The 27,632-nt window shown below is 35.8% G+C and overlaps 4 protein-coding genes and 2 long non-coding RNA genes across 10 annotated transcripts in view; 3 read left to right on the top strand and 3 right to left on the bottom strand.

Annotated features, from left to right (window-relative positions):
• The window catches only part of LOC113514760 (gustatory receptor for sugar taste 64f-like), a 58,753-nt gene that overhangs the window by 19,374 nt on the left and 11,747 nt on the right, over positions 1 to 27,632 (bottom strand). For 3 of the 5 annotated variants that reach the window (XM_052897767.1, XM_052897763.1, XM_052897768.1), the window contains 4 exons: positions 26,786 to 26,902; positions 25,751 to 25,887; positions 24,780 to 24,966; positions 23,397 to 23,526 (listed from right to left, as the gene is read on the bottom strand). In XM_052897767.1, the coding sequence (XP_052753727.1) occupies positions 23,397 to 23,526; positions 24,780 to 24,966; positions 25,751 to 25,887; positions 26,786 to 26,902 (571 nt within the window). Of the gene's footprint in view, positions 1 to 23,367; positions 23,527 to 24,779; positions 24,967 to 25,750; positions 25,888 to 26,785; positions 26,903 to 27,632 lie in introns of those variants that run through there. The other 2 variants (XM_052897766.1, XM_052897761.1) reach the window with 2 other exon arrangements.
• On the bottom strand, positions 10,754 to 11,739 carry LOC128201280 (uncharacterized). Its single transcript, XR_008253150.1, has 2 exons — positions 11,599 to 11,739; positions 10,754 to 11,259 (listed from the first exon to the last, which is right to left on the bottom strand). It is a non-coding gene; the product is annotated as an uncharacterized LOC128201280 (long non-coding RNA).
• Positions 11,205 to 13,716, top strand: LOC113514133 (uncharacterized). Its single transcript, XM_052897769.1, has 2 exons — positions 11,205 to 11,576; positions 13,193 to 13,716. Exons 1-2 carry the CDS (start codon positions 11,205 to 11,207, stop codon positions 13,706 to 13,708), a joined length of 888 nt encoding a protein of 295 aa, XP_052753729.1. The 3' UTR covers positions 13,709 to 13,716.
• Positions 14,252 to 17,837, top strand: LOC113519350 (uncharacterized). Its single transcript, XM_026904409.3, has 2 exons — positions 14,252 to 14,662; positions 15,933 to 17,837. Exons 1-2 carry the CDS (start codon positions 14,252 to 14,254, stop codon positions 16,449 to 16,451), a joined length of 930 nt encoding a protein of 309 aa, XP_026760210.3. The 3' UTR covers positions 16,452 to 17,837.
• On the bottom strand, positions 19,061 to 19,749 carry LOC128201279 (uncharacterized). The gene is made up of 2 exons (XR_008253149.1): positions 19,612 to 19,749; positions 19,061 to 19,277 (listed from the first exon to the last, which is right to left on the bottom strand). It is a non-coding gene; the product is annotated as an uncharacterized LOC128201279 (long non-coding RNA).
• LOC113520146 (uncharacterized) lies at positions 19,501 to 21,255 on the top strand. The gene is made up of 2 exons (XM_026905409.3): positions 19,501 to 19,889; positions 20,634 to 21,255. Exons 1-2 carry the CDS (start codon positions 19,518 to 19,520, stop codon positions 21,150 to 21,152), a joined length of 891 nt encoding a protein of 296 aa, XP_026761210.1. The 5' UTR covers positions 19,501 to 19,517; the 3' UTR covers positions 21,153 to 21,255.

The raw sequence follows: 27,632 nt of genomic DNA, 5'->3' as shown, positions 1-27,632 counted from the left end.
AAGGCGAACATTTTCAGTTAATTAAAAATGAAAACATATTTCATGTCTATACTAAAATGTAAATCTTAGTTTTTAATAAAAATGGACTGTGTATCTGGTTCTTTTTGGATCGATTTTATTTTTTAATTTCACCTTACAATGTACTTTCTCCCATATACCTAGTAATAAATGTACATTATGGTAACCCTATTAACGCAGCATAGATAAAAAAATTACCTGTTTTTGGTAAAGTATTTATATGGAGACACTCTTTCTACATAATCTAAGCTCCGAGCGTACTCTATAAGTCGGTTATACTATCTAAATTCAGCTAAAGTACTTAGAATTGTAGAAAAGGGGAGGTCTGTTTTATAGCCTTGACAATTACTGCAAATTATAGCATCCAGTCTCAAAGGGCATCGTTTTTTAGCAGACTGAAAACTTCCGTTTCTTGATAACGTTCGTGGCTCTTTTTTCGAGAAATTTTCTGTCGCCATTTTGTTTGTGTTTTCTTTTCGTGAATAACGTTTATAGGTTAACATTTTTAACAAAAATCCTAGCAATACCGTTATTATTAGTAAATTCTTTGATCGCTGATATATACGATATGGAACAGTTTATAAAATAAGTGATATAAAGAGAAGACCATTTATTTTATTATTATATGATATAAAGAAGATATGTTGATGTTGTACAGTGACAGACTCTAATTGCTAAATCTAGTGTTGCCAATATATATAACATAGATAATAAATGACAAAATAGTGTTTGTATGTTTGTTACTCAATCACGCTCAAATAACTAAACCGATTTGAATAAAATTTGGTACACGGGTGGATTATATCCCAACTTCATAATATAAGATACTTTATGTACTAATTCATGACAGCAAAGTTCCGGTAAAAAGACTGTTAAAAAACAAACATATAAATATGTTTCATATATTAGTAATTTATTATTAATACGGGAATTAATGTGATCATAGCCATGTGGTTCCAGAAGAGAATAGGGTATCCCTTCCTATACCGTAAGTGTAGTAAGAGACGACTAAGGGAAGGTGAGGGATGGGTAGTAGCGTCCCTCTTAAAACATTTCTAAAGCCTAACTGCGGTTGCCAATCCGCCTACCAAGCGTGACAACTACTAGGAAAACCCCCCAAGGGGAAGGCTTATGTTCAGCAGTAGATAGCTAGAGGCTGATATGACGATAAAGCAAAACATGCTGTGCGAAAAATCTAACAATTAAACACAGAAATACTTCTAGTTTTACATTTATAATATTCATAATATTAGATAAGACTTATCAATATTTAAAAAAAAAAATAGTAATTATAACAATATACTAAAGGAGCGTAATGTTTTCTTTTTAATTCGCTAAAGTATCAACATACGGCCCATCTGATGGCACTGTAGCCTACAAACACCTGTAATACCAGAAGCATTATACACGTGTTGCCGACCCAGACGAAACCTCTTTACCCCTTTTTTAAAAAACCCCATACTGTAGTCTCTAGGAAAACCTCGATAGAGAGCTCATTCCATAATCTGAGTGGAGGAGGAACTGTACGCGACTATCTAGACTCTAAGGTATGAGGTAAAGTCCCTGTCGATGGAGAGCTGTTCGATGGTAGAATGTAATAATTATTATTGCTGCGAGAACTTCAGAAACACTGAACACGACTTGAAATTCTATCATTATGCAAACACAAATTTGACATGTTAATCACAAATTACACACATTCAAAGGATACATACGAACTATATTTGCGAAGTGTAACGGAAAACGCATCGACGCCAAGTTCAAACTCTTATAGTATTAATGATATTAAACACCTTTTACCAGAGGAAGACTGTACAAAAGTCGAATGCTTGGGTACCTCTGTCCCATTCGTGTTTCTACCGTGAAGCAGTTGTGTTTGCATGACTGTGTTTCGGTTTGAAGGGTGGGATATGGCGTGAATTTACTGGGTACAGAGGAATAACACCTGAGTCCTCAGAAATGGTAACGCATGGGGGGTATCATGGGCGAAACAGTATACTCTATTATGTCCATAGTACTACTCATGTCTATAGGCGACGGTTACCACTTTTCATCAGGTGGGCCGTCAGCTTGTTTGCCATTCTAAGTAGTATAAAAAAAAATTAATATAAGTTACATAGACATCTGTCTACTACTACTACTGTCTATGCATTTGGCGTTCCATTGTTTCTGCCTACCCTAATGAAAGACAGGCGTGACAGATATGTATGTATAGATAGATACTCTTTATTGTTTCCTCCATAAGATTACAATAGTAAACTAATTATAGATACAAACAATTACAAGAAAATGATCACAGTGAGAAAACAATGGGCAGCCTTATCACTAAAAGCGATCTCTTCCAGGCAACCTTTGGATGGAGAAGAGTAATTATAAACAGTTTGAGTATAATGTTTTTTATACCACGAATGTGGTAAACACGTTTACAGCCTTGTTTGATGGTAAAAGGTTACTGTAACCTATGGATGCCTGCAACACTAGATATGTTATGTGCGCCTTACTCACTCTGAAAAATCTTTAATACATTCTTTTTGAAGAACCACATAATGTAGTCTCTAGGGAAATTATTAGTTATGGATATAAAAATAACTACGACTAGCGATCCGACCTGGTTGCTAACGAGTAGATAGAATTTTTGAAAATAATATATATTGAGTTTACGTTAAACCAAATATTTCCTCTTTACAATATTTGCATAAACTAACCCATTGAAAATTAATTTAAAGCTACAACATTTACGTTATAATTAAACCAAAATGCGCTTAGAAGGTGACACCCGTGTGTCACGTAGATGAAGAACTGTGGTAATTCTGTCTAACGACGATGAAAACTTTCTCAACTGGCATAATGAATGGCATATCTGATTTCATTAAGACAGATTGATCGATAGCAATGACAAACTTTTGCTCGCATAATCGACTGATAATATTACTGAATGTCTCCTGAAAGTCGCACTGTCTAATCTATTTAATATTGATAATCGTATTTAAATTTATTCGAATAACTTTTTTTTTAACGAATAATTAGAAAATTTGTTATTTTTTTTTAAGAACATGCGTTACGCGCTCAGAAAGCTACTTCACATTTACGAGTATTTATTATTTCTTTATGTATTAATAGTTGTAGCGCTTCACGCTTCAGCTGCCCGCTAACGAAATGCTTTCTCACTGTATTGGGTTGACTGCAAGAGATCTCTGTCAAAGATAAGTCCATCCCTGCTCACAACATTTATAAATACATTATTTTATATGTAACTTACAAGTGCAATAAAGAATATATATGTATATATGACGCGTCCCGATTTCGTACTAATGACCTCTAATTTATGTCAGTAACACAGACTATATCATCATCATTTTGTGGTAGAGCCACGCTGTAATCCTATATGGTATTGCAGCATGAATGGGCCGGCTCGACCGGGGAAGTACCACACCCTCACAGAATACCGACGCTAAGTGGTTGCACTTTTAGTGCGATCACATTCCGTATGGTGAGTGAGGGAGTCCGGAGGCCCATCCCATACCCATCCCATACCCATCCCTTTCCTATTCCTAAAATCCTTTCCCCAACCCCGTCCCCCTATCTTACAACACGCAACCATGGCAGTGGAATTAAAAAAAAATAACATACCCCAGGGAGGTACCAGTAACCATGTTGCTGGAGAATCCTCTCTCGAGCAACCACGCTCGGGCTGCCCTGCGTATTCTGGAGGGGGCAAAATTCCGCTCTTTGGAACCAAGGGCAAACGAAGCAAGATTTCTACGGCATCCCCTTCGCTCAATGTGAGCTTCTGCAATATCAGGGGATTACATTCTAACTTAAACGCTGTTCACCACCACCTAGAAACGGCGCGGCCGGCATTGCTCTTTCTAACGGAGACACAGATATCCTCTCCAAACGAAACTTCATACCTAACGTACCCGGGATATAAACTTGAACATTGTTTTGTTTCGCGTGCCGGTGTATGCGCGTATGTCAGAGAGGATATCTGCTGTCGCCGCCTTGGAATTCTTGAAGGTGCGGACCTGTCTATTTTATGGCTGCGCGTAGACTGCAATGACCATCCTCGCGTCTATGCATGCCTATACAGGTCCCACAGCGGTAACATCGAAACCGACCAACTCATTGAGCACGTCCAAATGACTACAGATTCCCTGCTCGAACAGATTCCTTCCGCTGAAGTCGTGATTCTTGGCGATTTTAATGCCCACCATACCGAATGACTTGGTTCACGTACAACCGACTATGCGGGAAGATCTGTTCATGACTTTGCTTTGGCTTATGGTCTGACGCAGCTTGTTTCCTCGCCTACGCGAATACCTGATGTGTTGGACCATTCACCTTCACTGTTGGACCTTCTGCTGACCACCCACCCAGACAACTATGTGATTTCCGTCGAAGCTCCGCTTGGATCGTCGGATCACTGTCTGGTGCGGAGCGAGGTGCCTCTCATGAGTCCGATTCCACCACGTTCCACGGGTAGACGTCGTGTTTGGCACTATAGGTCGGCAGACTGGGATGAGATGCGGATTTTTTTCGCATCTTACCCATGGAGGCAGGTTTGCTTCGCACTAAGGGACCCCGACGCCATCGCCAATTCCATCGCCGATGTGGTGCTTCAGGGAATGGAATTATTTATTCCTAACTCTGTGGTACCTGTCGGTGGGAAATCCCAGCCCTGGTATGGAGCCTCTTGTAGAATAGCATCTCGCCTGAAACAGGAGTGCTTCCTAGCCTGGGCCAAAGGTGTGGCGTCGCGAGATCCTAACATCAGTGCCCTTAAAAAGAAGTATAACTTTGCCTCTAGGTCCTTCAAAAGAGTTTTGGCCACAGCGAAGTCAGAGCATATTGGTAGAATTGGCAAGAGATTGGCTAGTTTACCTTCGGGGTCTCGAGCTTTCTGGTCTCTTGCCAAAGCTGCACAAGGGAATTTCTGTCAGTCATCTTTTCCACCATTGCGCAGGGAGGATAACTCATTGGCTCTGAACGCCAAAGAGAAGGCTGATCTCCTTGGATCTCTCTTTGCATCGAACTCGACGTTGGATGACGGGGAGAAACCACCGCCGACCATCCCGCGTTGTAAGAGCTCTATGCCGGATGTTAAATTCACGCAAAGATCAGTGCGTAGAGCACTTCTCTCCCTTGAAATCCATAAGTCGAGTGGGCCCGGTGGCATTCCTCCAATTGTGCTTAGGACGTGCGCACCAGAGTTGGCTCCGGTTCTTACGCGTCTTTTTCGGCTCTGTTACTCATCAGGTATAGTCCCAAAGTTTTGGAAGACTGCTTTGGTGCATCCGATCCCTAAAAAAGGAGACCGCTCAGATCCAGCTAACTATAGGCCCATAGCTATCACCTCCTTATTCTCGAAAGTCATGGAATCAGTTGTTAACCATCAACTGCTCCGGTACCTAGAGGATCGCCAGCTGATCTCAGATCGCCAGTACGGCTTTCGACGGGGGCGCTCGGCTGGTGATCTTTTAGTTTATTTAACACACCGATGGGCGGTGGCAATCGAGAATAAGGGAGAGGCCTTAGCTGTTAGTCTGGATATTGCGAAAGCCTTTGATCGGGTGTGGCATAGGGCACTAATCTCAAAACTACCTTCGTTTGGGTTGCCTGCGAGATTGTGCAGTTGGGTCGCCAGTTTTCTTAAGGAACGTAGCATTAAGGTCGCAGTCGACGGAGCATGCTCTGACTTAAAACCTGTGAATGCTGGTGTCCCGCAAGGCTGTGTACTATCTCCGACACTGTTTCTTCTGCATATCAATGATATGTTACAGATCAGTGATATTCATTGTTATGCGGACGACAGTACAGGAGATGCATTATACACCGGTCATGCAAAGATCTCGCGGGCACATACCGATGAGCTCCGGAACAGACTTGTGTCTGAAATCGAAACTTCGCTCGACAAAGTTTCGATCTGGGGTGAACGCAATCTTGTTCACTTTAACCCTAAGAAGACACAAGTCTGCGCGTTCACCGCAAAAAAGACACCGTTTGTCGTATCTCCTTACTTTCGGGGCACTTCCCTCGATAATAAGTCGAGTCTGGGGATTCTTGGCGTCGATATATCTAGCGACGTCCAGTTTTGCGGTCATCTGGAGGAAAAAGCTAAGATAGCTTCCAAAAAGTTGGGGGTGCTCAATAGGGTGAGACGGTATTTCACGCCAGAAAACCGCCTGAAACTGTATAAAGCTCAAGTGAGGCCACACATGGAATACTGTTCTCACCTGTGGGCAGGAGCGCCACAGTACCAACTCCTTCCGTTAGACCGCATTCAAAGTCGGGCAGCTCGAATTGTTGACGATCGGCGTCTTACTGTCCGGCTCGACCCACTGGAACTGCGTAGAGATGTTGCATCTCTGTGCATTTTCTACCGAATTTATCATGGGGAGTGCTCTGAAGAATTGTTCGGATTGATACCTGCTGCAGATTTTCACCATCGTACAACCCGCCATAAACTAAAATTTCATCCCAACCATCTGGACAAGTGGCGGTCCTCCACCGTGCGTTTTTCAAGGCACTTTCTCCCACGCACAACCACTCTTTGGAATCAACTTCCAGCAGCAGTATTTCCGAACCGATACGACAACATAACCTTCAAGAAAAGAGCATATTCCTTTTTAAAAGGCCGGCAGCACACCTGCAATGCCGTAGGTGTTGTGGGTGATCATGGGCGGCGGTAGTCACTTACCATCAGGTGAGCCGCATGCTCGTTTGCCCCCTGTGTTGTAAAAAAAAAAAAAAAAAAAAAATCATCATTATAATCATCATCTCAGCCGTGATTCGTTCACTGCTGAACATAGGCTTCTTCCATAGAGTGCCATAAGGATCAGGCCTGAGTCACCTGCATCCACTGACTCCCTGCAATGCATAACAGACTATATATTACTTAAAAAAAAACATAGAGAACACTATTAAAATTATAATAATGTAATCCAAAAATTTAAATATTTACCTTTTAAAGCTAATATAAAATACCTACAAATTTTTCTTTTTATCTACATGTACCAGAGGGAGACTTTGTACAAAAATCGATTGCTTGAGTACCTCTGTCCCATTCGTGTTTCTACCGTGAAGCATTTGTGTTTACATGGCTGTGTTTTGGTTTAAAGGGTGGAATATGGCGTGAATTTACAGGGTACAGAGGAATTACACCTGAGTCCTCAGGAATGGCAATGCGTGGGGGGTATCATGGGCGAAACAGTATACTCTGTTATGTCCATGGTACTACTCATGTCGACTGTTGCCACTTTCCATCAGGTGGGCCGTCAGATTGTTTGCCATTTTAAGTTGTGTAAATAAAAATGTGCGAAACTCATAGAGAAATGCATATGGATAATATTTTTGGTTAGTTGATAAGAGGCGACTAAGGGAGGGCGAGGGATGGGCAGCAGTGTCCCTCTTTAAACATCTCCAAAGTCTAACTGCGGTTACCAGTACGGACTATAGACTGGCCCTATAGAAATTGTTATCAAAATCGATTCAGTAATTTAGTTTTTAAATCAAAACAACTAGTTTTTCCATAAATAAATCTGTTTTTTTTTTCTTTGTGGAACACAATCTTAATTTTATTCTTGTGTTCATTCACAATGCCAGTTAGGGCTGGCGCTCAATGATTAATGCAATTAGAAACGAAAACTAATTAAACACAACCCTGTCGGCTCGTAATTGACTAATGTTTTACGAAATTTTGAATAATTGTCTGCCAAGCTGTCGTGTGCAATTCTGTTTGTTTTTTTTTTTACTCTGTAACTCTAATTTGGAACTTAATTATAAATAAATAAAAAAATTAAAGCAAACGTTTTGTAGTTACTAATTAAATACTTTGGTCGTTGTAAATTGTCATTAAAATGAATTTTGTAATAAAAACATAAACAGCACAATATAAGTACTAAAATCAATTTTAATAAAAAAAAATTAATATATTAATTATCGGTTTAACTTGCGTCTAATTAGATCGAAAAACTCGTCTAGTTTCGGGATCAATACGTGACTTAATCATGAGCAGCTATGATGCGATCGCGAGCCTGATTGAATCTAATTACACATAAGTTAAAAAGATAGTTATTACGAAACTTTTCACTATGAAATTTAAATATACGTACTATATACTTAGCCGTGTGGTCTCGACACCCACCCCTCCTTATCCCGTGGGTGTCGTAAGAGGCGACTAAAGGAAGGCGAGGAATGGGCAGTAACGTCCCTTTTAAAACATCTTTAAAGCCTAACTGCGATTGCTAATCCACCTGCCAAGCTTTGCAACTGCTGATAAAACCCCCAAGGGGGAGACTTATGATCAGTAGTGGACAATTAAGAGCTGATATATGATGATGAGGAGCCTTTGTTAGGCTACGTTTTGTCCCAGCCAGTAAACATATCCTGGTCACGTGGACAAAGTCGCGTTTAAAAGCTAGTTTGTCTATAAAAATTAAACAATAAAAATACCTGTACTCGCAACGTATAAATGGAACTGAACGAGTTTTATGGCGACTATAAAATATTTTCTTTTGTTAGATAAAATGTGCTATTTTTATATGGCTCTTGCAGCAAGACCATTAATAGCAAAAAGCATAACACTGTAAATATTTCTATTTTATTCTATTTAAAATGGCAAAAAGGTGACAGTCCATCTGATGGAATGAGGTAACCGTCGCCTATAGACGTGCACAATACCATGGACATAACAGAGTATAATATGTCGCCTATAATACCCTTCATTGCCATTCCGAAGGACTTACAGGGTACAGAGGCATAACAGCCTATGCCTCTGTACTCTGTACTTGCATTGACATATACCACCCTTTAAATTGCGGTATTAATATGAAATGGACAGAGGTACCCAAGCAGATGACTTGAGCACAAAGTTTCTCTGTGGTAAAATATAAGATTTTAACAAGAATAATTCCTTTTTTCATGTTACTTAGAATGGCAAACAAGCTTACAGTCTACCTGATGGAAAGTGGTAACCGTCGCCTATAGACATGAGCAGTACCATGGACATAACAGACTATACTGTTTTGCCCTCGATACTCCCCATGCGTTGCCATCACTAAATACTCAGGTGTTATTCCGCTGTACCTTGTAAATTCACTGCCATATCCCACCCTTCAAACCGAAACACAGCCGTGCAAACACAACTGCTTCACGATAGAAACACGAATTGGACAGAGGTTCCCAAGCAAACGACTTTTGTACAAAATCTCCCTCTGGTATTTTTAATCACACTTCTCGAAAATTCAAGGAGGGTGCCACAGAAGCCACACCAGTAAAAAATTAGGTCAAATTCTATGCTGGTAATATTAACTATACTTTTATCTATATAGGTCCCTTTACCTCTGTCAACCTTTTTACCCAGCATACTGTAAACGACGTCGCGTAGACTAATCCATACTAAAATATTATATTATATAAAGAGCAAAAAATAAATTCGGGTTTTTGTTTAAAAAGGATAAACTAAAAACTACTTAATTAATTTTAAAAAATACTGGCAGTTTTAGAAAACTATATAGGTGTCAATTCTGTGGCGGTATTTCTCTGAACCTATTTCTAAATTTAAAATTTCAGTTTGATATCACGGCGAAATCTTTATTAAGGATCGATATAAGTTAAATGAGAAATTATATATTTAATTTATTATCATCACATCAATTACTGAACATAGGGCTCCCCCATAAGGGGTTTTGGCAGTAGTTGCCATGTGTATAAGTGGCCGATGAGGAAAAAGAAAGAGGAGGATTGTTAGTAATGGGGTTTAACAGCCCCATTATGGAGTGAGAAGGTATTGTTAATAATGGGGATTAGTAGCCCCATTCCTAGCAATACACCCCGTCAAGTCGACCTCCTCGCGGTTCCCCCTGGAAACCTTAGTGTTCAATTCCAAGTGAATTCATCACGACGGCTAACTAACCTGCCTTTTCATTCTCACTTCTCATCCGTCACTGGTGCCTTGCTAGCGTATACCGCTAGCGTAGGCGAGGTTACCATTACATTTTTACCCATTAAAAAAAATGTGGGCAAAGAAACAGATGACGATCGTGACTTTTTTTTAAAGTGAAAATGAATTGATAATAATCCCTCCTGCGCTATTTTACTTTCAGTAAATGATGATGGGTGAGGGTAAAGTTCAGATTAATTAAATTTAATCACGATGGTTTTCAAGGGAAACTGCTTGGTTAAGACCTGACAGGGTATATTACCTAGCAATGGGGCCATTGGTCTCCGTTTCTAATAATTCCTTCAACTTCTTTTTACTTGTATAATATATATGTTTGATTATATATTTTTACTTAAATAACAATGTTAAGCATTGTTAAAATAAAAGAAATTATGTTAATGAACATTATTGCAAAATATATGCACAAATTATAATAATACTGATACAACTAGTACCTATATTATCTGTTGATATGAAACACTATTTAGTACAGCGCCATCTCGGAGAAATAATATGAACTTGTACTTTTAAGCGTAATGTTTCATAGCAAAGATTGCTAGAGAAGTGCTACTAGCCAGTACTGCAGAACATGTGTATATATTCGATAGGTGGCGCTGTTTATTAAATGTATAAGGCACATTATTTTAGATTCTATTTTACAAATTGCCGCAAAATAAACTAACTTCAAAGAATCAATCTGAATCTTAGTAAAACGGAACTTAAGGTAAATACATAAAGAGAAGGAAATCGTGCCTGTTATTGTCTTAAAATGGATAAAAATGAAATTGTAACTCATAAATTATCGTGTCAACGTATAATGTCTTATTCCGAGCAATATCAAAACTAAACAATATAAACCAACCTTTTCTAGATATTACATTACATTATAACTGCTTCTAGTACATATTCTATCACGATAAAACATATAACATTTTAAATTAAACTTTCAGGAACACAATTTTGTGTTCAACACAAGTCGAATTCAAATTCGGTAGGTAGGTTCTTAGCTATCTAGGGATTTTATCTATTCATAAATTATATTTATTCCATAAGACCACAAGTAGTAGAAATATTATATATCAGTCATCAGTGATGCAGAGTCATTCGTCAATCACTTTAGAAATGTGGTTAGACAGGTAGGCAGGTAAGAATAACGACGCCTCCCTGCCCCGCGCGGACTGATCGATGCAGAGCAACTGATCATTCTAACATCAGTCTGTCTCTGTCAGTCAGAGATTGGAGCGCGATGGAGAAGCACGTATCGCTCGTTTCGAGCCCGAGGACGCCGTCCGGCTTGTTTGCTGCGGAGAAAAAATTCATTTATGTGTACAAAAATTTACCTATATTATGGAATTCGAAACATCCACATTACTCCAACAAATATAAACGGCACGAAGCTCTACAGAAGTTATTACAGGTGTACAAATTGATAAAACCCGCGGCAACTGTGAATGACGTGAGAATGAAAATAAACACTTTGCGATCCAACTACAGAAGAGAATTGAAAAGAGTGATTTTGTCGAGATCGCTCGACGATTCGCCTGCTAATGTTTACAAGCCGAAGACGTGGTGGTTTGAACAAATGAGTTTTTTAAGTGATGAAGTGCACTTATCTACGGTAAGTTTGTTTGTATACCTACCTATGTGTGTGTTTAGTATAATAGACATGTAGATAGGCAAATTTGACAAAAAAAATTTTTTGTTAAATAGTAAGTAGGTTGCAACATAACATAATTATTGTATTATAAGTAGTTAGTACGTTCACCGATTTACTGACAGAGTTTGAATTTGACTGACCGAACGAGCCGAATGACTCTACTCGAGCTCTGAATTGATGGATGAATTTCTTTGACTGACCGAACGAGCCGAACGACTCGACTCGAGCTCTGAATTGATGGATGAATTTCTTTCATTCTACTCAGTCATACAGTATGTGTATGAATGAGACAAAACATGAATACAGTGAGATAACAAGCATGCGATCGCAATTTACTTTATACACACACATAGATACAATTTTTAATGTGTGTAGATTTTAGCTAGGCAAAATATGTTAGTGTTTGCCGCAAGTCAAAAGCGAATCATAATAAAATATGTAAAAATAAATTACTTATTAGTACATGAAATGGAATATTGAATTGTTTATTTTATTTGCATAAAACAGTATAAAATGTTATGTTGGCCATGTAGTATCAATTTTGACAGATGTTTAATTGCCTGCTAGTTATTTAGATATTAAAATTTTAGTAATTTATTCAATTATTGTAATCATTACAGCCGTTAACTGTCCACTGTTGGGGGGAAAGGGATTGTTGTCAATGGAGTTTGACAGCCCCATTACCAGCAATATGCCCTAATAGGTCTACCTCCACGTGGTTCCCCCTGGAAACCATCGTGAACAATTCTTGTTGAATTCGTCACGATAGCCTAACTGACCTGCTTCATCCTCACCTATCATCCTTCACTGGTACCCCGCCGATGTATTCCGATAGCGCGGATGGGGTTACCATTCCATTATCACCTATTAAAAAAAAAAAACTGTCCACTGCTGCATATAAGTCTTTCCCATAAGAAGAGTTTTGCGGGTAGTCTCTATACTTGGCAGGCGGGTTGACAACCGCATTTAGGCTTCCGAAACCACACGACTATTATTGTAACGTTACTTGCTAATTATATGTTTACGGTTTATTTTGTTTACAACATTAAAAAAAAATTGTACCTTGCAGTAGTTGTAATTTGTAGTTATACTAATAAGTATCTTGTTTTTTCTTTGCCATTTAAAAACTTTCTCCAATTCTAAAACTATGCTCTTAATTTCCCTGTACAATATGACACTTAACTTTGAGGTATTTGACCTTTGTAATTCCTTTATCCTCCCCTTTCTTTTCCTCTTCGGTTTTTTATTACAAATTATTCTTTATAAACCCATCATGGTGCATAAGGTGGTGAATACGTTATCATTTGTTACTTTTTCCCTCGCTTTTGTACTTTCTTATATATTTCAACTAAATAATTCATAAATAATGCTTTTATTATTTACATCTTTTAAATACAGTCAACAGGCTAGAAATTTAATTATATTTTTTATGTACATGTTACGCGAAATATTCATCATTTTTTAACGGATTCTGTTCTTTTTTCTTTAGTTGACAATGTTACTTTTATATAGTACGTCGATTTTTTTTTTTTTTGTATTTGAATGAGTAATAATTTAATATAATTCTCTATTTTCAGGATCTCAATACAACGAACAATACAAATCATGAATGCAACGATGTAGAAGAAATTGAAATTCCATTTGAAACTGAAATCTCGACTTCACCAGTTCCTGATATCGGCGAATATGTAAAAACCGAACCCTCACCGAAAAGGGAAATTTTCAAATTTAATAATAAAAACTCGAATTATCTGAAAAGAAGTACAGTACACCAGCCCTCGTGCTATTGTTGTACACACTTGATAAAAGTAAGAAATTCGATCACACGAATATGGGTAGATAAATTGGTGAATTTGGAATCGGAACAGAGATTAATAGCAGAAAAAGCAATAAATGATATTCTATTTGAAGCTGAAATGGGAACTCTAAATAGATATTCTGTTAAAATTAACGAACCGACAGAAGAAAGTTCATCACCTTATTCACAATATTTCGTAACCTCAGAGCATGATATACCAACAAAAATATCTAAGGAAGAATCCTTTTTGTCGAGTGAAATTGGCGAACATGTCGTAGTTCTGAGTCAAGAATAAGTATTAAATTTTTTTGTTATGATTACGTAATTCTTTTGTAAATTTTTGTTACCTTTTAACTTCTTCTTGACTTAACCAATCACAGTGCATAAAGAATGATATAGGCTATTATTTATGCCGATCAGTGAACATATCTCAGTCATGCGGACGAAATTGCGGGTAAAAATGAGTAAATAATGAATAAAGTCCTATTTATGTCGATTATTTTGAGTTAATTTATTTCCTTTTCACAATTTGGTTAATTATTTAATAGCTTGTCAGTACAGAATATTCATCCTCACCTATTAAGGTATATTAGCAAGTTCCAGTAAATGATGATTCATTCACTAGTTTCGTACTAACGTGAACTGATTACGCTAGCAGAGTAACCATTTTCTCTAGCATCAAAAAAAAAGTTAATAATTTTGATTTCAGCTTGTAAAAAAAAACGAACATAGCCATTTACTTGCACCACACGTACGAACGAACTACGACCTGTGGTACCGACGCCATTTTATATTAAACATCTGTCTCTCTCTGCCTCTTTGTTGGTGTTGGTGAGTGATGTATGTATGTGTGAGTTTATCAGTTTACGGCATGATGGAAACGGACGTGGACGTAACGCCACCCTCTTCGCCGCCGCCGCCAAGCTTTTATGACGCGGAAAAAAAATTTATTCAGACATACGAGAAACTACCGATATTATGGGACTCGAAACACGATCATTACTTCAATAAATATAAACGGAAAGAAGCACTGCAAAAGTTATTAAAAATTTATAAATACATCAAATCGACTGCGTCTATTTACGATGTGAGGATGAAAATAAATGGGTTGAGAACGTATTATAGGAAGGAAATGAAGAAAGTGCAATTATCTAAAATGACCTCTAGTTCACCTCTCGATGTTTACAAACCAAAATCATGGACATTTGAATTACTTCATTTTTTAAACTCGGAAATTAAACTGTCTTTGGTGAGTGTGAATTATTTTGAAAATGAAACAATATATATTAAAGTTTAGTAAATAAAATAAAATGTTTAATTTTAATTTATTTATTTCACTTTAATAGGGAAACATAATACCTAAAACACTTAAAAATACAACAATAACATGTTACACTTCATTGTAACAATAATAATCCCACAATAAATAGACAAATAATAAATTAATAGACTGTAACAATAAACTAATTTACGATTTGTATACCTAACCTTGAAAATTTTTATCTGCAGTCACAATAATAGATACTGGTTAATAAATTATTGTATAATTTTGTAGATATAAGAGTCTTATTCGCAGTGAATTTACAAATTTAAAGAAAGAAAGAAAAGCTTTATTGACAATCAATTGCATTTACAAAACAAAACAAAAAAGAAAAAATACCTTTTATTAATTATTATTATTAAAAAAGAGAATAATAATAATATTATATTAGTGTCGTAACCTGTAACGTGCAGATGGAAAGTGATTGTTAGTAATGAGATTTAACAGCCCCATTGCTAGCAATACACTCTATCAGGTCGACCACCATGTAGCTTCCCCTAGAAACAGTGGTTAATTTATGTTCAATTGGTCACTATGGGCCAACTGACCTGCCTTCACCCTCACCTGACACCCTTCACTGGTACCTCGGCAGCGTATACCGATAGTGTAGGCGAGGATACCATTCCATTTTCACCCATTAAAAAAAAAAGTGGTAATGTGCGTTTATGTGACATAAATTGGATGCTCTATCTACTTACCTTAATAAGGAATAAAACTTCTGATTTTTATACATTATGACCATGATGTTTTTTTTTGGCAAAAATAGAACACTTTCAACCGACTTTAAAAAAAAGGTTTTCAATTCGGTTGTATTTCTTTTATGTTTGTTACCTTGACTTGTTAAACTGCGTGAGTTCTGAAATGATTTGGATTTTTTTTATCTGTAAGTCTTTTGCTTGGGTACCTCTGTCCCATTCGTGTTTCTACCGTGAAGCAATTGTGTTTGCATGGCTGTGTTTCGGTTTGAACGGTGGGATATGGCGTGAATTTACAGGGTACAGAGGAATAACACCTGAGTCCTCAGGAATGGCAACGCATGGGAAGTATCAAGAGCAAAACAGTATACTCTGTTATACAGTATAGTTTGTTTTGTCCATGGTACTGCTCATGTCTATAGGCGACGGTTACCGCTTTCCATCAGGTGGGCCGTCAGCTTGTTTGCCATTGAAAGTTGCATAAAAAAAATTCTTAATTTCAGACTCGAAACACTAATGAAAGCGATAATTCAGAACAATCACAAGACATTGTCAATGAGAACAACGAGAGTGAAGCGCCATCTACAACATATCGCCCATCAAAGAAACCTATTAGAAATATTATTATAAAAAGAAAGAATAAGCCAAAGTTATCAAGAATAAACAAATCCCACAGCCCTCTACCGTCGCAAGTATCAAATATTTTCAAAGTTAAAAATCCAATTGCGTTTATATGGGCTGATAAATTAGAGAATTTGCAACCACAACAAAGACTCTTCGCCGAGAAGGCAATAAACGATGTACTGTTCGAAGCCGAATTAGAAAATTTAGATAGATTCTCTGTAAAAATTAATGCGTCCAAGAACCATACATCTTACGCCGAGTGTTATGTATCCACGCGTATGCCGTCACCTACATCAAGTAATAGGAATCACAGATCATCCGCTTCTTCGTCATTGAGTGATGACGGCAATGCTAATGACTCGATTATCAAACGAGAGGAGCTGCATATAAGTGACTGATGTTAGAAAATAACATGAGAAAGTTGGTTTTGTAATTCTAATAATAAATTTTTAATTGGACTACGCTGCGTGTTACACAATTGTGTCATGTGATTAACATTTACAAAAAAATACAAGAATACATGTGCTATATACATATCTAAGTACTTATATAATATCCCCTTCTTTTTTTCTTTCTTTATTTTTACAACCATTTCTGCCAGTTTCAAGTATTTAAATTTAAATTTCATTCTTTAGAATATCGTCAAGTTTAACGTTTCCCGCCTTTTTTGATCACCATGTTATACATACATTCAACGATGACTATGTTGAATCAACGACAATATTAGTGTAATTTAAATTCACTAAATATTTACATAGCTCCACACATTGACAATTAATCATATTGAAGTATTTTTTAGAAGTTAGAAGTTTAGTTTGAAAGTTTAGTAATAATAAATTATTACTAAGCGATATTGGCGATGACCAAATATCCCTTTATTCATAAAAACTAAAAAAAAAAATACAAATCTACTTTAATTATTACAGTCTTGGGTCACTTGAAAGAATCAAATTTGGAATTCGGTGTAAATGAAAGAGACAAAACAGTTCAATAGCTAAAATAGGTTTATAAGAAGTTTGATATTTTTATGAATAAGGGGGTACATTCATAAATTATATTACATGTGTATATATTAGATATTTGTTAATTACAATAAGACATTTGTGTAGATGCCAAAACGCGTAGCTGACCACATCATCCCAATGTCGTATGCAAGGAAAGCAAGCGAAGATAAATGTAGTTCAACTTGCTTATTCATAAAAACGTGAAATGGTTCATGAACTTATTTTAGCTATTGAACTATTTTGCTACTTTCTTTTTAATTAAATTCCCAATTTGAAAGAGAGTGAAAAAACAGTGTAACAGTTCAAATAGGTTTCTAGAAGGTTTTGGTTTTTTTTTTTTATGAATAAAGGGTAGTTACTGTTTATAATTGCAAACGATGCGAATCCAAAATTGTGAAAGCCTGTATTAATTCTAGACTCAAGTATTTTAGTGCGAACCGATTCGAATATGGAATGAAAGAGGTACTGAGAGAAATTATAGACATTAAAAAATCTGATTACTATTTGCAAATGTAGCAGGGACACTAGATTGGCTAATAAAATTACATGTGTATATATTTGCCTGGAGGAGAATCTATATCTAAAACGTGCGCCCAGGATCATAAGTGCCTGGGACCGGAGAGGAAGGAAGAAGGTAAACATATTGCTCTGTTTACAAACATAATGCTATGTATGCAGCTATCTGCCTAAAGATGAACATTGTTAGAATTTTATTTGATTATAACACCACATAATATAAAAAGTAAAATATATCTTTGAATAAACTGTTGGTGATGTTAATTTTTTTTTTTTGTATATCTGCACAAAAGTCATTTGCTTCGGCACCTCTGACCCATTCGTGTTTCAACTGTGAATCAGTTGTGCTTGTATGGCTGTGTTTAGATTTGAAGGGTGGGATATAACAGTGAATTTACAGGATACAAAGGAATAACACTTGAGTCCTTAGGAATGGCAACGTATGGGAGGTATAATGGGCGAAACAGTATACTCTGTTATGTCCATGGTACTACTACATGGTATAGACATCTATAGGCGACGGTCACCACTTTCCATCAGGTGGGCCGTCAGCTCGTTTGCCATTCTAAGTTGCATAAAACAAATATACTTACAGATTAATCTCGAAGAAATTTTATCAAAATCGATTTAGTAGTTTAGTTTTTAAATCAAATAAATGGTTTATTACATTATAGGGATATTACATATATATATATATATATATATATATATATATATATATATATATATATATATATATTGCCATTTTTACCCATACAAAAAAAAACATACTTGAGCCCCACCAGTATATACTGATAGCGCAGGCGGGGTTACAATTTCATTAACATTCATTAAAATAAAACCAATCATACTTTTTATTAACAATCCCCTTCCTTTCTGTTTGTATTTTTTTTCTGATGGGTGAAAATGGTATGGTAACCCCGCCTGCGCTAACGGAATACGCTGGCGGAGCACCAGTGAAGGGTGATATATGAGAATGAAAACAGGTCAGTTAGCCCATCATGATGAATTCATCAGGAATTAACCATGATAGTTTCCAGGGAGAACCTCGAGGAGGTCGACCTGGTTGGGTAGAGATAAATGTTGTAGAGGTCAATTCTGTACATGAAATATTCATGTACAGAATTGACCTCTCTACAGATTTATTATAAGTATAGATTAGTTCATATTCTTTTTTAGGTCCTTACAATACATTTCAATCAATTACATTACTAATATAACATTACTAATTAAATAATATAAAATTACATAATTAGATACATACTTATGTATCTAATTAAAATTTCCAAGTTCATGGTTAATTGGGTATTTTAATAGTTTTTAAAATGGTAAACACCATTAACAAATAGAAGCACAACAACGTACTTACGCTCACTAAGAGATATAAATATAATTCTAACCCTTAAAAGCCTGATTTTTTTATTCAAATTAAAAAATATATAAGTGTACCCTTTACTAATGGGGAAAAATAGTAAAAAAATCAAAACGATATTTTTATATATTTATTTTGAAAAAAACATTTGGTAACATGTAAACAGCCAAATATTAAAATCGATTGTAGGCGCCCAATGCGATTTATAACCCCGGCATCAAAATTTGAAACTTCAGGTATTTAAAGGTTAATGACCTACGTGGCGTAGTGGTGGTCACGTTGCCCACCCAATTGATGTCCCGGGTTCGATTCCCAGTCAGGCCAACTTGTAACTGTAAATATTAATTTTTCATAAAAAGGTACCTTAAAACAATACTTGATGATCGTGATTCCGTAAGTCCATAAGTACAAAGTAATCAATCATTCACAGTCAGTCATCAATCATTTTAGAAATGAGGTCAGACCGGTATAGCAAGCGCTGAACAAGTGGCCCCCCCGCGCGGACTGATCGATGCGGAACAACTGATCATTCTAACATCAGTCTGTCTCTGTCAGTCAGAGATTGTAGTGCGATGGAGGAGCACGTATCGCTCGCTCCGTCCCCGAGGACGCCGTCCGGCCTGTTCGCAGCGGAAAAAAAATTTATTTACGTGTACAAAAATTTACCAATACTATGGGACTCGAAACATCCACAGTACTCCAACAAATATCAACGGCACGAAGCTCTGCAGACATTGTTACAAGTGTACAAGTTAATAAAACCCGCGGCAACTGTGAATGACGTGAGAATGAAAATAAACACTTTGCGATCCAACTATAGAAGAGAACTGAAAAAAGTTATTTTATCAAGAGCACTCAACGATTCGTCTACTAATGTTTACAAGCCGAAGACTTGGTCGTTTGAGTTATTGAGTTTTTTAAGTGACGAAGTACACATATCTACGGTAAGTTATTATTTTTTCATTTATATGTTATTATGGTTTCTGTTTCTATACCGATCGCATAAAATACACGTGTGAAAAAGAGACAAGAACGTTATCGCATGTTATGCTTTGTGTGTTAATCTAAATAAACGTAACGTACACACATAGACGCAATTGGTAGGTTAGTTCATGACAGATTTGTTTGCCACAAGTTAAGAGCGTTTCGAGTTAAGTAAAGAAAATCATTTAGATATTTTATATCTTTCGAATTGCTTTTTTCTTTAATTCTCTAATTGGATTATAGGTGCATTTTTTTATTTACCGTTTTATAAAATGTATTTAGAATTCTTTATTAGGCACTACTTCTGTGTTACCTATATACCCCATATTTATAGAAACTAAAACATCTAAAACACTATTTTAACTATTAGAGCATTTTGTCACTGTCTTTCAGATTGAGAACTTAGTGCAAAAGAAAAGATCATAACACCTTTATAAGAGGTTTGACATTTTTATGAATTAGGGAGATAATCATGGCATTATAATTGCAATATTAATTAGCTGTTTGTTTTAATAAACATAAGAAAGTAGATTATAAATTTAACTTAATATATTTTTTGTGTACCTGATAGATCGTTTGTATTCCAATATATTTAATATTTTTCATCTATATGGCCTACATATACTTTATAATAATTGTGCATCGAAAATGAGTAATAAATTTCAGCAGTTAGATATGTCACGTAATTTATTTTTTAATTTCAGGATCAGAATACGAGTACAAATGAATGCAACGATATAGAAGAAATAGAAATTCCATTTGAAACTGAAATCTCGACTTCGCCAGTTCCTGATATTGGCGAGTATGTTGAAACCAAACCATCAACACCGAAAAGAAAAATTATCAAAATTGATAGTAAATCATCTCGTTTTAAAAAAAGTCCCATACATCACTCATGCTACTGCTGTACGCATTTGATGAAAATAAGAAATTCAATTACTCGAATTTGGGTAGACAAGCTAGAAAATTTAGACTCGAAACAGAGATTAATAGCAGAAAAAGCAATAAATGATGTTCTGTTTGAAGCTGAAATGGGAACTTTAAATAGATATTCTGTTAAAATTAACGAACCAACTGAAGAATGTTCATCACCTTATACACAGTATTTCGTGTCCTCACAGCATGATATACAGTCACCGGATGAACCATCAAAAATATCTAAGGAAGAATCCATTTTGTCAAGTGATATTGGCGAGCATGTCGTAGTTTTAAGTCAAGAATAAGTACAGTACATATTAAAATTCATTGTTTTGATCGTGTAATTGTTTTATGTATTCTTTAATTTTTTAATATTTGTCTAGAAATATTATACAACTTCCGTACTGATTTATGTTTTATTTACTCTGCATTTACTTTTATGTATATTATTTTAAAATAATTTTAAGTACGTACTCTAAATACATATCCGCTACGTAAATTTTTTTTTATATATTCATATATGAATGACTTGAATTGAATACTATTAAGCACATTTAAAGAATTAGCTCAATAAACTTAATATAAATAGTTATTTTTATGTCTGTATATTTACGAAAATAAACCATTTTCAACCGACTTATAAAAGGAGGTTTTCAATTCGGTTGTATTTATTTACATTTGTTACCTCATAACTCCATCAGTAGTAAACCGATTTGTAAAATATTTTTTTATCTGAATAAATATACTCGCAGATTGGTCTCATAGAAATTTTAGTTTAAATCGGTTAAGCAGTTTTTAAATCAAAATAAGTAACTGATTTTGCATCAAGCATTTATAAATGAATATATCGAAGTTTCACTGTTAAACTCCTACCAGCATAAGAATGTTTAATATATAATTGAATAGTTTGTTCATTACCTTCTTGCGTCTTATCACTTTAACTAATCGTTATGAAATTAAGCAAATACCTAATACGTGTTCGGTACCTATACAAATATTAGAAATAAAAATCGCGGTGGTATGTCACTTGTACCACTATACAGAGCACAGTTGACGCAGACGCCATTTTACATTGGACGCCATCATTTCGTTGTGGCTACTTTAGCCGCTTTTTGATTAAATGTAGCAACTTTTTCAAATTCATCTACTAAAAAATTTCAAATTCATCTACTAACAAATATTTTTAATTATAAGAGACTAAAAATTTTTCACTGCATATTTTTCGTTTTCTTATAGGATATCCATAGATTTAAAATATTTAGTAATAAAAATTAAGCCACTTTTTGTAACCGAAGTGGTGCCAACAATGCATCAGTCCATTTCCATCAGTTGATTACAGTGTTTATTCAACAGTGAATTTACATTTACATTACCAATAACAATGTTATCAATCTTCCTTACTGTCTAGATGAATTAGGTATTCTAAGCTGTATCAAAATAACTTGCGAAATTTAATCGAAATATATTATCTTCTTTTTGGTATTGGAGTAAATTATTATAAAACTCTTCATTATTATGCGAAATAATATTCGTTATATATAAATTTCTTTTTATAAAATGACTGGTAAGATTTAATACATTTTCAGTCAAATTAGGACTGGATATGTAATTTTAAGATGGTCACACTATAGTGTGACTCGCTGTCGTAGCGAAGCGGCAACGTCGCGATATCTCGCTGCGACACAGCACACTAGCACAGTTCATTCATGGCGTGACAATAGAATTTTTATTTGCATATTTTATAACATCTGCTCTTTTGTTCGCATTATCATTACATCCAGTTATTTTGTACAATGCTGTTTATTTTTCTTATATGATAATGAATATTATCTTGAACATTGAATAATTAGAATTTGCCTACTAATTTCATTTATGAAAGTAGCGACATCTAGTTAATGATTACGGAAAATGCACTAGTATTAGAAGAGAGGCTGTTAGCTGTTATGGTATTTTGAGGTTAGTATTTTATGCTACAGAGGTCGCTATTAATTTATTTAAGAGTTTAAAAACCATTATTTACGTACAAGTTGAAATTGAAGTCGTCGTCCGTACGTAAATTTAAGAATATATAAGCTATAGAATTCGTAATTCAATATCTATGGCAGACAAATTTCGTAAATCAAATAATCAAAATTGGGGAGGAGGAAGGATTGTTAGTAATGCGTACTATCAGTCTCATTGCTACGATATACCCTGTCAGGTCGACTTCTATATGGTCCCCCCCGCCCCGGGAATCAACGTGCTGAATTGTGTATTGATCACGATGGGCTAATTGACCTGCTTTTTCATTCTCATCTATCATGCCTTACTCAAATATTTCTCACTACTAACTCAATAATCAAAATTGAGTCACCAGCTACAAAATACTCTGGGACGCCCAATTTTATCCTAATATGTTCTATAGCACGAATAAGTTTTTAAAATCTCTCCAAATTACCTGTTTGTGAGATTAAAATTTCAAATTGATCTTAGGATTTTTTCGTGTTGTAAGATAAAATGTAATTAATATCAGAAAAAACATAATTAACAACAATGTATATTTTAATTACAATTTAATATCAGCTGAAAACACTTCTAGCAGGAACTGTTTATATTCTTTTTCCTTCACGGAGTAGATAATTCTCGCATTGGCTTCTAATTTCGGGACAAAATCATTCGTAGTGACTCCTCTTTTATCTCCTGAAAAGATTTTATTAAATAAATTTATAAGAATACTTTTAAACTTAAAAATTTTTTTAATACACATTACGAGGTTTTTCAAAAAAGTTATTTCAGGGATAGTATTGAAGACATCCATAGGTAATTGTTAGATAGGAACTTATTTTAATGGGTGAAAATAAAATGGTATCCGCCTGCGTTATTGGTATACGCTGGCGGGACACCACTGAGGGTAATAAGTAACGATGGATTAAAGTATTCAATAAGAATTGACCACGATAGTTTCCAGGGGAAACCGCCTGGAGGTCGACGATGCATGACAATGGGATGGTAACCCCAGCTGCACTAACTGTATTAGGAATTTAGCACGATGGTTTCCAGGGGGGACCACGTTGAGGTTGACTTGATAAGGTATATTGCTGGCAAAGAGGCTGTTAAATCCTATTACTAGCAATCTCGTTCCCCTGGACAATCGGACAGGTTTTTTAAACGGATGTTAATGGAATGGTAAATCTTCTTGCACTATTGGTATACGTTGGCGGATCATCAGTGAGTAAGGATAAGAAGACAAGTCGGTTAGACCATCGTAATGAATACACTCGGTATTAAGCACAAAGGTTTTCAGAAGAACCGCCAGAAGGTCGACCTAACGAACATACATATGGAATGGAACTACTAATCCCCATTGCAAATAATCCCTTTCTCCGATTAAGTCGTGTCAGTTGGCCCATCGTGATGGATTGTTTATGATTTTCATTTGTTACAGTGTAGAGGTCGACCTGATATTCCTGGACATTAGTAGCCTCATTGCTTTTAATATACCGTCTTAGGTTCCTATATACCTCGCGGGCCCACTGGAAACCATCGTGCTTAATTCAAAGTGAATTCATTATTATGTGCTAACTGATCTGCTTTTTCACTCTTACTTATCATACTTCCCTAGTACTCCGCCAGCGTATATTGTTAGCGTAGACAGGGTTACCTTCATTATCACTCATTAAAAAAATGGACCACCCCTTCCTGTTTTATAGGCAGCTAAAGGAACTTAATGGTCGAAATATGGGCAACAGCGTCCCTTTTAAAACATCATTAAAAGCCAAACCGTGGTTGCCAACCCGCCTGCCAAACGTGGCAATTACTGACAAACCCTATTGTAAACTGCCATAAGGAACGGGGCCATTCCTTATGATAGACTATGGGAGAGATCTATGTTCAGCAGTGGACAAATAATAGCTAATATGATGATGATGATGATGATAAAAATAAGTACTTACCACATAAAATCACGCCATTTTTAGTATACTGAAACTCATCAACGAGGTCTGGTTTAATGACAGCTGCTACAGTTGCTGGGTCGAGTGCTTGCCACCTATCGCTTAACTTCAATACTACTTGCTCATATTTATTTTGAGCTTTCATTATATCTGTATCAATCGCACCCAAGACCTGTTCTCTCCAGGCCTGAAAATGACATCGTTTAAGATAGTTGGTCACTAAATTAAAATTAGACAAGAAATACTAGATGGCGCTGGAATCAAGCCGTGTGGTTTTTGTTGATTATTTTCTTTAATTACAAAAAAATCAATAAAAACCACAAGTCTCAATTCTAGCGCCATCTAGTATTTAGTGTCAATTAGTAACCAACCACTTTAATAAAAACTTAAATCTTTGTCTTCAGGAATAAAGACTAACATGGACGTTATAGTAGGTTTTAATGCATTCTGTGATGTCATGGTTGTGTTTACTGGATGTGAATTATTGAATACTGTAATTCAAGATCTCAAAACTTTCAAATTTAGTGTACGAAAGCAATCTATGAACTGATATAGTACGGACGACCATTGAGACTAGAACATATTCTTTTCGTTTGATCGCATTTATGGACCATAGTATCTTAGTTTTCGCTCAGGATAGTGCGGTTACATGTCGCAATATTATAAAAAGGTATCTTTATATTAACTAGGATCGACACTGTAATTCAAGATCTCGGATCCTTTAAATTTAGCGAGCAAAAGCAATTAGTGAACCGGCATAGTTAAGCCAATATTATTCTAGTATTGGCACAGGGCAATGTCACATGTCGTGATATCATAAAGAAATCTTTATATTACAAAAATAGATAACGTGCGAGTGATATCTTTGGTACTGCATACCTTTATGAGCTGTGGCAATCTCTTATCATTAGGCCCTTCTAACACTATATAGGTAGTCACTACAGTCTTCTGTGCGCTTGTGTCTCACTTACCGTACTTAAATTTAGATGCTTCATTACTTGTGAGAATGGGAAAAATGTGACTTTGTCAGGGTTGGCATTTTGTGCTATAACGTGGTATGCTTCAACATCCATACTGACGTTGAATTCAGGATCTGGATGTTCATCACCTGCAAATATTTTTGACGTAATCGCGTATCTAGAAACAAATCATGCTCACTAAAATATATATCTATACATCCTTACAAACTTTTGTATTTATGTTATTAATAGGATATTGGGGGGGGAAAGGATTGTCAGTAATGGAGTTTGACAGCCCCATTGCTAGCAATATGCCTTATTAGGTCGACCTCCACGTGGTTCCCCCTGGAAACCATTGTGAACAATTTTTGTTGAATTCGTCACGATGGGCTAACTGACCTACTTCATCTCCTCGCCTATCATCCTTCACTGGTGCCCCGCCGGTGTATACCGATAGCGCGGGTGGGGTTGCCATTCCATTATCATCCATTAAAAAAAAAAAATAGGATATTGGGATTTGGAGTTAGATCTCTAGGAGAATTCCCAAAAAACTGCAGTAGAAAATATTTGTAATGTACAATTTTTATTGTTCTCACATAACTTTGTATATAATTGTGTATAGTAAGTTCTTGCTCCAGAGTAATAATTTAACATTCATATCGTAAACACATACGAGTATACCAGAGAGACACTTTATACAAAAGTCATTTATTTGGGTACCTCTGTGTTATTCGTATTTCTACCGTGAAGCAGTTATGTTTGCATGGCTGTGTTTCGATTTGAAGGGTGGCATATGGCAGTGAATTTACAAAGTACAGAATAACACCTCAGTCCTCAGGAATGGCAACGCATGGAGGGTATCACGGGCGAAATAGTATACTCTGTTATATCCATGGTACAGCTCAGACCTTTAGGCGACGGTTACCACTTTCCATCAGGTGGGCCGTCAGCTTGTTTGCCGTTTTAAATTGCATAAAAAAAAACAGATTAACGATAGCTATATATTATAGCCACCACAAATATACATTAAGCGATAGATATACTTACTACTTATATGCCCAGCTCCAACATACAAATGTGCTATTCTGTTCAAAAATTCTGGATCTAATTTAACAGCAACAGCAATATTTGTGAGCGATCCAATCGTGATCACTGTTAGTTCATCTGAAATAGTACACAGTTATGGATTATATTTTTTTTACAGATAATAAAGGTAATGTAATCCCGCCTGCGCTGTTAGATTACATCTAAAAACAAAGGTTACATTAGCGAGAGACCAGTGATAGATGTCAAGTGAGAATGAAAGCAGCTCTATAGACATATTAAGCCGAATTAATCAAAAATTAACCACTATCGTTTCCAGTGAGTACCACGTGGAAGTCGCCCTGACGGGATAGGAAAGTGGTACTGTTAGTTTCAATTCAGTAATCATCTTTGGATTTTATAATCCTGTTAACTACAACTATAGGTAAAATTAAACGAAAATAATAAGATTGGAGTAACAAGGAGAAAGTTGTTTGCATGGCTACCTTTGTACCACACATATTTCTGTCATGAATTAGCTGTATTTAGGTTTGAATTATTCACTGAAAATGCAGGATATGATGGTAGAACGCCATAGTCCTCAGAAATATCAATGCATGAAGGGTACCATGGACAACACCATATAATTATATGATGTTCTCTCATATCTGTAGGCAGCAGCTCACTATGTCAATATAGTAATAAAATAAACAGAATATCTAACGAAAGTTTACAATTCTTAAAAAATAATTTTCATAATCAGAAATAATTAATAGAAATTTTTTTCACAAAAAAAAGACACTGACTTCAATCGTGGCAAAACCAGTTAAAATCTAAATTACAAAACCAATTTTGATAAAATTTATTCGAG

Source organism: Galleria mellonella, unplaced genomic scaffold, assembly GCF_026898425.1.
Source record: "Galleria mellonella isolate WM207_F2 unplaced genomic scaffold, CSIRO_AGI_GalMel_v1 utg38, whole genome shotgun sequence".
Lineage (NCBI taxonomy): Eukaryota > Metazoa > Arthropoda > Insecta > Lepidoptera > Pyralidae > Galleria > Galleria mellonella.
This window is presented reverse-complemented; position numbering and strand designations above follow the sequence as displayed.